General features: G+C 40.7%; 1 protein-coding gene across 3 annotated transcripts in view; it reads left to right on the top strand.

The window, feature by feature from the left end:
* VASH2 (vasohibin 2) overlaps positions 1-5,715 on the top strand; it is a 62,998-nt gene extending 57,283 nt beyond the window's left edge. For all 3 annotated transcript variants that reach the window (XM_077338893.1, XM_077338874.1, XM_077338885.1), the window contains one exon: positions 2,890-5,715. In XM_077338893.1, the coding sequence (XP_077195008.1) occupies positions 2,890-2,962 (73 nt within the window). In that variant the 3' untranslated portion in view covers positions 2,963-5,715. The remainder of the gene's footprint in view (positions 1-2,889) is intronic.
* The last annotated feature ends 4,072 nt before the right edge of the window (positions 5,716-9,787 follow it).

The following is a 9,787-nucleotide window of genomic DNA, read 5'->3' on the forward strand; positions in this document are numbered from 1 at the left end:
GAGGAGACGACTGAGAGGGAATTTGATAACCATCTTCAAGTATTTAAAAGGGTGCCATATGGAGGATGGAGCAGAGTTGTTCTCTCTTGCCCTGGAGGGATGGACCAGAACCAATGGGATGAAATTAATTCAAAAGAAATTCTGTCTAAACATCTATGATTCTATGATTCTAAGAAGAAGAGTTGGTTCTTATATGCAAAAAAGTGTCAAAAAGAGTAAAAGGGTTTTGCTGAAATTTTGGAAGTTCGCTGAAAGTTTGTTACGAATTTTGGCTGGTTTGTGCTTCGGAGAACAATGTTCACCCAGGGAGATTTTTACAAACATTCCATGCTGTTAGTGGTGGTTCATGAATACATTTCTGATCAATTAAACTGTTTACAAAACTCCAAAGCAACCTGGGGGGATTCTCCAGCTTTGGAAACACCAATAGGAGTCTTCCAAAGCTTAACAGGCACTGCTGGTTGCCACTAACAGAGTTTCCATCAGTTCACCTACTCAGCCTCTCCTCAGTTGGCTGTTGGCAGTTAGACAGAGAGGCAAGGATCTAGTTAAAGAAGAGCACGTTCATTTGCTTTAGGATGCTTTGGGCTGATCCTACGTTGAGGAAGGGGTTGGACTAGATGGCCTGTGTGGCCCCTTCCAACTCTATGATTCTGTGATTCTGTGATTTGTTCTTGGTTGTGAACACCTTTTCCCTGCTGGGTTTTGGGTGTTAGGTGGACTCAGGGCTCTGTGCTACCTTGTGTCTGTGTTCACATCAAGTGCTGTGGCTGTGGATCCATGCTTTATACCCTCCTTAAGGGTGCACCAAAACAAAACACTCTGGAATTTTTTTTATTTGGGTATATTGAACTCAAAAAATATTGCTTTCCCAATATTTCTGAATCTCATGGTAAGGTATTTGGATTTGGGAAATGTTCAGGAATTCTTAATTTGTCTAGTTCCATTATATCCCATGGGACTGGCAGGGGCTCATGGGAATTATATCCATGGACAGCTGTAGATCCACTGTCTGGCTACTCCTGCCCTATGAGGACCATGATATTCATGGCAATGGCAGGGACAATCTCTTCGGCATCATACTGATGTACAGCATCAATTCCAGTGTACAACCAGAAGTGACATCATTGCATTATTGTGATACTTCAGGATTCAGACCATTTTAAGATTTGCTGGAAGTTATATCAAATGCTGGCACAGTGTCAAAGAGACTGTCTGGCTGATCAAGCAGTGGTGGGGAACAGGAGGCCCAGGCCCTCACCCCCTCTAACTGTGACTTGAATGCCTTCTGTTTTTGTATCACAGAGGAGGTGAGACTGACATACTTAAAAACTTGATAAGCACAGAAACAAAACCTCTCTGTTGATGGTTTCTATTTTCATCTCTTGATTTATTTTTTTCTGATGAGGATTTGTCTTAAAGGGCAGCCACTTGCAGTTCTCTCTAACATATTAGTAATTATTGTGTAATTAACTTGAAATATTATTTATAGTTCAGAAATATACCGAATAGTATCATTTTATATGCCAGCAAGATCATGCTTAATACATTTGATGCTCTTAAAGCAATAAAGTAAGTTTAGACTGGATAAGAAAATAGGTATTGCAGTTTTTATCAACATTTCAAGGGAGGGTAGTTTTTGTTTTAGAACTTCACAAATTTTAGGGCCATTCCGCACCTGATTTAAAAAGTGAGAGTCTTACCATTTGCAAATACTGTATTTTTGGTGGTTTGCACGACGTCTTACACATCCAGCATTACATCTGCAGCTACATCCTCCATTTTAAAGCGCTTGCAGGAAAATCCAGATAAGTGGGACCCAGGCTGCGTATAGCCTTAAAGGTCAAACCCAAAACCTTGAACTTGATCTGGAAGCAGACTGGTAACCAATGCAGCTGCCACTGCATTGGCTGGAAATGAGTCCTCCAAGGTGTCTTAGTGAGAACCCTCGCAGCTGCATTTTGCACCAGCTGCAATTTCCATGTCAAATACAAGGATAGACTCGCGTAGAGCGAGTTACAGTCTAATCTGGAAGTGACCGTTGCATGGATCACAGTGGCCAGGTGTTCTGGACGCAGGTAGGGTGCTAGTAGCCGTGCTTGACGAAGATGGAAATGGTGCCAGCTTTAACCTAATTCAACTATTCTGTGCCCTCGATCAACTCCCCTCCTTCCCCAAAGTATGTGTGTGTGTATTTTTTTTTAGGTATTGTAATATGATCATACTTTTAAAAAGATTTTTGTACAGGGAGGGAGGATGCAATGAGAAAGGGGGCATGCACAAATGACTCAAAATCCAAATGAAAGTGCTAGGTTGAAAACGGTCCGAGAGAAATTTTCTTGAATTTGTGAAGAATAGAATTTTTAGGCTGTGTACTGATAAAAGGCAGAAAAACATACTTCTCATTAAACTTTTGTTCCTCAGGCTTACAGGGAATGGCTAGCCAACTGTTTATTCCTGGTAAACAAATCTAAACCAGAAAAGAACTAAAGGATTGTTTTCTAGATTTAGGATTCTTTGTGGTCTTATCTCACCAGTGCCTAAGTCCACCGGCTGCTTTGCATTAGTTCTTGGCCTGCTTTCACATGACCTATTTACCCTTATTTTATTCACTTAGTGGGAATGATGTGATGACACATGATAGCTCCCATGACTGACACAGCCATGCAGACCTCAAGACCAGAACCATTCTAATGACTGTGCCACACATACCCAGTCTTGCTTGCAGCCCCTTGAGACAGTTTGTCCATCAATAACAGCATCATAATTTTCTTACCAACTTAGCAAGAAACAGACATACAGCTTTAGCTTCTTGTTGGCCGTTTAATTCTGAGGAATGATTTAACTCTCAGCTTTAACCTTGACGTTATTTTCTCTTCCTGATCCTAGGCCAGCTGTAGTGGATAAGAAGGTGGGTGACTTCTCTACGCTGAATGAAGTAGGCTACCAGCTGCGCATCTGACCGATACAGAGGTCAAACAAGATGGCTTTCGGGGTGCTTCTTACTGCACTTTACCCTATGATCTGTGGATATGAATGGTGGGGGGAGGGAAGGGGTTGAAACTATTTATGATGGATATAAGGATTTTATTTACCGTTTTTGCCTAGAAACTAGGAATCCTAGAATTTGATTATGGTATTACTATTATTACTGTTATTGTTTTATAAATCCATGATGAAGTGGAATTAAGTAAAAGGGAAATTGAGAATTCTCTTCACCTCTGATAATGTTGTTAATCTCTATCCAGTTAAAAGGGGTGGTAATGTGGTGTAGCTTGGTTTTGTTTGGGTTGAAATCATTGTTTATAATGGCTGTTTTTCATTGGCTTAGAGCATTGTGTGATGTTTGTAGGATTTAGGAAAGGCGACAATGAAAGTATATTCCTCAGTATTGTTCAAAAGATGCTGGGGGGACAGCAGGTTGCAAGGCCATGGCACAGTATGAAGGGAACTTTGCTTGTGAAAATACCATCAGAAATTAATGGGATTTCCAAAAGTCCTCTTAATTTCAGGGACATTCAGCATGCGATTTGTAGCTAGCAGATTGTCTCAAGTACAGTATTAATGTGACATTCAGCAATAAAAAAGCAGTCTAGAGGTTGTGGAAGTGTTTTTGTTTTTGAAGGATCAGTATTACCTCAAAAATCTTTACAATAGATATGCAAAACTGACAGTATTTTAATTTTGTAACAGATTTGTACTGTGTTCCCAGCTATTCTGATAGCAGAGGCTTTATTGCACCCTCTCTGACCCACCCATTCCGCCTTATTCTTATGTGCATGTGTACGAAGGAACTGAAGGTGTATTATATGCAAGTGTCTTATTAAAAGCACTGACAACTTTATATTAGGAATACAGCAAACTGTTAATTGTCCACCTAAAAAAAAGTTAAAAGACTGTGCTTTTCTTTTTTATTGCTGGTTTATAAAAATATTTGTCACAGGCTTTTAATCTTCACAGCTTACAGTCTTTAAGCACAATTGGAACAATCCAGAGGCGCCTACTTGCATATGCTAGCTCTCGTGTTCATATGGAGCTCTGCACAGTCATATACTGCCCCATGATCTTTCTCTAAGTTGGGGAGTGCTCTGCACATGCAATGGGAATTCCCCACTGTGAATGTGGACATTCTCCATTGTAGAAAAAAATGGGGACTTTTACATGTGCATTTGAATTTAATGTGCATGGTGAAGCTCTGGATCATAACGAAGAAACAGAGATAATTATTTTGTACAAATGAACACTGTAATAGTCAAATCATGTGCATTTAACATTCTTACAAATAATGTCAGAATCTATGGGCTTCCCTTAAGAATGTACTTTTCTTTGTTTATATGCCAGTATTTTTTGAATAATATGTTCAAAAGGATTGCTACTCCAAAGCAATGATGTTGTCATCTTATATTAAGATCAGACATCCTGCATGAAGTGATGGCTAATGTGTTGGGAGAAGTGGCCCCTTTTATGGATTATGGTCAAATAAAAATAAACGAAAGGATAACTTGTTAGCCAAGGAAACATATCTGAGAACACAGCAATAAAAGGATGTCCACTCTCTAACAGGAGTAGTCTGCTCCGTAGTTTGGGGGAGAGCAGGCCACTGGATCCCTTTAGCTTGGTGCTGATGTAATGTCAGGGACCTCTTAAATATGATGAAGAGTTGTCCTTTTGCATGCTCCCCTTCTCCTTTCCCATGCTGGACCAATCTCCAACCCCCTTCCCGTTTCAGTATTATCTGTGGTTTCATATTACATGCATGCCACTGCAAACCTTTGTCATGGGTGGTTTGTAAATCCACTTCATGCCTTCAGCCCTGGCTTATATCAGTTGGTGCACTAATAATGTGAAGCCATACTCAGCAGCAGGAAGCAAAGGGAATGTGCAGTTGTTCTTTAGAGGGGAGTCCATAATCTGCTTCTGCTCTTTGAGCTATGGTTAATAAGGCCGTGACACACCAATACTAGACCTCTTGCTTAGATTAATAGGTCTGTCACAGTACAGAAATAAGGGCCTGTGTAACCTACTCAGGGTTATACCAGCAGAAGGGAGAACAGGGAGGGAGGGCTCTGTTGACTCCTGGGGGACAAGAGAGGCTGATTCATGCTTGGGCGTGTTCCATAAAAATATAACTTCTTATTGGAAATTGAAACAGTGAGAATTGATTTTTAGAAGAAAAAAAAGTGTTCTGTAACCACTGAAGAGTGACTTACAATTCCCCGCATCACAGTTGGTCAGCCTGTGAGGAAAGGGAAGTAATATATGGATTCTTAAAAAGTGGACCATGATGTATGTCTTTAATATATCAGAAATATTTGGGGCACAATCCATCATGAACTTCTCTTGCACTAGTTATCCTGGAATGAATAGGAGCTGTGCAGGAAAATGTAACGCTACATTTTGTCCTTTTCCAAAACTCCTTACATAGCCGAATAAAACTTTTCTAAGCTGGGTAGTTTATTTTATATTCCAGCATTGTGTTTTCCTTATGTATAAACTAATCCTGTTCTGTTGCAATACAGACCTGCAGTTTTTTAAATCTTAAAAAACCAAACAAACTGTGATTTCAGTGACCAGATTTCTATTTTGTTATCAGTTTGTCAAAATACTGTTCTGTTCCAGTTAAGAAACATGCATGATTTTACTTTTTTTCTCATTTGTATATTCATGTGCAGCATGGAACTTTAATAAAATACATTGGAAGTCTTTTTAAATATCTATTTGGAGAGGGTTTTTTTTAAGTGCTATTAATGTTTGTTGTAGAAAGTTGACTGGCTTCAATGACAAAGTGTGTGTGCACACAGAAGCTTATAACTTGAATAAAACTTTGTTGGTCCTAAAAGTGCTACTGGACTCAAACGTTGTTCTGGCATCAATCCGGTGGCAGAGATGCACATTATACAGAATTGTAGAGCTGTTTAAATGGTGGATGTGTGCTTTTAACGATTGTTCAATAAAACAAGAAGGGGGGGGATTAATCCAGCCCTGTTCTGCATGATTTCTTCTTTCAAATAGGACTCTGAATACAGCTGGATGGACCTGTCCACATACACAGCTCCTCATTCAGCAAAGGATACAAATACAGAAGTGCCTTTTCATGCCCATGTTGTTGCTCCCTGGATGGGGGCACTTGTCCAGAGTCTGATTTAGCAAAAAGCATTTTAATACAGTCTTAAAACAGCCCTTCACTCTCAGTTCTATGACATTCATTCTCTTTCACCTGTATGTCTAATCATTGGAAGCTTCTCAGTTTGGATGAATTAAGTTTGCCACTGGAGAAGATAGGAAGTACATGGCTACTGCTGAAAACTGCAGCCCTGTGTCTCCTACCCTGCTAACATCGAGTAATACAAAATGCAAGACATTGGCATCATTAACAGGTGAGTTCCTTCACCACAGCAAGTGGTATTAATTGAACCTGCAATATGATTATTGACTTCACACCTACATTGTACTAAATGCTACTTGGCAGCAATCCATTTGGGGGAGTGGGGAAACCGTGAGCTGCCACATTCAGCTAGTTCAAGAGAACCCTTCCATAAAAGCAATTCTCACATAGCAGTTCTAAGCTATGAGAGATAAAAAGCAAAGTTGTAATTTGTGTTGGACCTAAGCTGTGAGGCTCTGAAGGGCATAATTCTATCTATCCTCCATGCTTTTCAATCTCTATTTAAAGACATTAGAAAAAATCTTTTGTGGCTTTGATGATGAGGTAGAGGTCCTGAATCACTGCCCACCTGCAGGGATTAACTGGCTAAAAAATCAAAATGGAAAGGTTGGGAAGGTGAATGTCTTGAAGGATGTTGTTCTCACCACTTTTGATGGAGTTTAACCGACCCTTGGTGACTCAGTTAAAAGCCTTGGGGCCATTCTGAATCCAGCTTTATTATTGGAGAAGCAAGTTAATGAAGCTGAAAAAAAAGGCTTTGTTCCAATTCAGCCTAGTTCATAAGGTGACTCCTTGGCCCATTCTGCACCAGGATCAATGTTGCAAATTGGTTTTGGAATGAAAAAATGCCATTTTAAATAGTGGAATTCGTCGTTATGCATACCTGCCTTTGTAGTGGAATCCAGTTGCATTTCAATCGATTCCCACAGGTTTCCGGTCTCGGCAAAAATTGCTATCCAGGAAGTGATATTTGCCGAGCTTTGTCCCGCCCCTGGCCGTCAATCAAACGAGCAGCCAATGGGCGGCCGTTATCGTGCTCCCGAAAAGCCCCTTTCCCTTTAAGGCAGTTTAAAAAAAAACACACGTTGCAACGAATCTGCATTGATTCGTTGCAACGGAGAGACCCATCTAGCTAGCAGGTGGCGTGTGAGCTGCCGTTTCATCGTTACCACGCTCCCCCAAGTGAAAAAAAATCCCCCCCCCCGTGAACGGGCGTGATTTTCGGCCGAAAATAACAGGGCAAATGCGGCTGTGTGGTGCTTGGTTCCTTAAAACAGAGCGACTGCAGCCGGGGAAGCCTCGCTGGGTGAATGAAGGCTCGCCGGTTCGTTGCTCTCCGCTTGCTCCGAGAAAAAAAAATGGTGATCGCTTCGTCAGAAGATCAGAGGAGAGAGCCAGGGGGAGGAACTTTGCTGAAACCGCAACAATGGTAACGCACAGAACTTTTCCGCAAGTGTTGCAGATTGGTTGCAAGAGTGTAGCGCTTTCCAGAGGGTGAATCCACTTTTTGGGATTTCCCTGGAAGCGCTACAATGAAGCGCTTTTTGTGGATCGGTTTCAGGAGTGTGGCAGATTGTCTATGACGTTGTGCATAACTGCATTTTAGTAGCGATTACAATTTGCCACACTCCTGCTACAATGAATCTGTGCAGAATGGCCCCTTATCTTGACTTGGCTGACCTGGCCACCTGGATACACTCCACAATAACATGGAGGCTATGCTAGTGTAATGCATTGTATATTGGTCTCGATTGTTCCGAACCATGCCTCTAACTCTTCCCTAGCCCTAATGCTTCTGCTGAACCTAACCACACCTCAACCTGAACCATACCTAAACTAACACTAAAATTAACCCCAATAAGAACATGTGTTTTGCAGCATAAAGTAAAAAAATATTTTTTCACATCATGGCCTTTCTTAAACATGACTGACTCTTCCCTAGCCCTCCCACTCCCACTCAACATTCCCACTCCTCACCCTAACCCATACCTTTGCCAACCCTAACCCCAAAATTTACCGATATTTGTCCACATTTTAAAAGATTTTATATGTAAAATAATGAAATCAAAAGAAATGTACATCCCATAGCCTTTCCTAACCATGTCTTCCTGAACCCTAATGCTCCCTCTAAACCTAACCCCAATATTTATATGTATTTAAAAATATTTTACATGTAAAATAACGTTAAAAATGTATACATCCCAAGGCCTTTCCTAACCATAACTCTAACTCTTCCTGAGGTCAACTGCTTCCTTGAAACCTGACCACTCCCCAACCCAAAACATACTTAAGCCATCCCTAACCCTGAAACTTCATCTAATATGAACCCCTAGATTTCTACCTGTAAAATAATGCAAAAACAAAATGTATGCATTCCATGGCCCTTCGTTACCATGCCTGTAGTTAGTACTGCTGTGTATAGTTTGGATCCCATTTATGTCATTTCCATAGGCCTATCAAATTTGCTCCTAGTCAAATAAGCCACACTTCCAATCATGCTTTATTTACAGCTTTCTGTTCATTTATTACTGTCATGCCTTTTACCTCAGTGGATACTTATTGATCTGAGGAAGCTATTCGAAAACACTGCTGTACGGGATCTGAAGTAGCTGGTCCACCTTTCATTTTCAAGGTCAGTGTTCCAGAGTTTCATTTTTCTTTTATAGACAAGCAATGTTTTCCAGCCAATCAAACATATGCACTATTTGGGCTGGGTTAAAAGTATATGAGATACCAAAATGTAATTTTGGGAGTATAAGGCAGCTTGCAATTTTTAAAAAATGCAATGGTATCCAAGTTCTGCACCAAAACCAGTTGGATTCTGGAACCTAAAGGATGATTTCTTAGATGAACTGGCATGAAATCTGTATACCCAAAACCACCTAATGTTTGTCATTCTACCTCCTACGGTTGGTAGATCTGCTACTGCAGCCCATGCCTTCTCAGCTGTGGCACATTTAAATGAACAGAAGCAGATGTGTAAAACCCATCAATATGGAGTTTGTAGATTGTGCCCTTTGAAAGAAAGAACAAGCTGTGAGTAAGGGTGCTGCCTGTTTCATGCATAATCTCAAGATATTTTTTGATACAACTATACACAGAACTGGATAGCCCAGGCTAACCCAATCTCATCAGATCTTGGAAGTTAAGCATGGTCAGCCTTGGGTGGAATACCTATGAAGAATACCAGGCTTGCTACACACAGGCAGGCAAGGGCAAACCAGTATCTTGCCTTGACAACTAAGGTATCACAGTAAGTCAGCTGCAATTTGATGGGGAAAAATTAGTTAAACTTACAGCTCTTTCTGTCTGTTAACCTTCAAGAATGCAGGGTGTGTGGTGTCTTAAGCAACTGCCACATATTAAGGTGACTTCAAGTTTATTTATGCTCCAACATAATTAGCTCATCTTAGCTGTTGTTAAATAGCCTATCTGAATGTCAATAAAACCTGCATGACTCTTGTAACCTATCCTAAGGGTCCCTAACATGGTGCCATGGGACTTTCCCTTGCATCTGGACTTCCTCTTAGTGTGTGTGTATACTGTGTACTTGTGTATATGTTTGCTTCCTGAAGTAGCTACACAGTGGTTGTCCCCACCACCCTGTGACAGAATTCCAAA

Source organism: Paroedura picta, chromosome 1, assembly GCF_049243985.1.
Source record: "Paroedura picta isolate Pp20150507F chromosome 1, Ppicta_v3.0, whole genome shotgun sequence".
Taxonomy (NCBI): Eukaryota; Metazoa; Chordata; class Lepidosauria; order Squamata; family Gekkonidae; genus Paroedura; species Paroedura picta.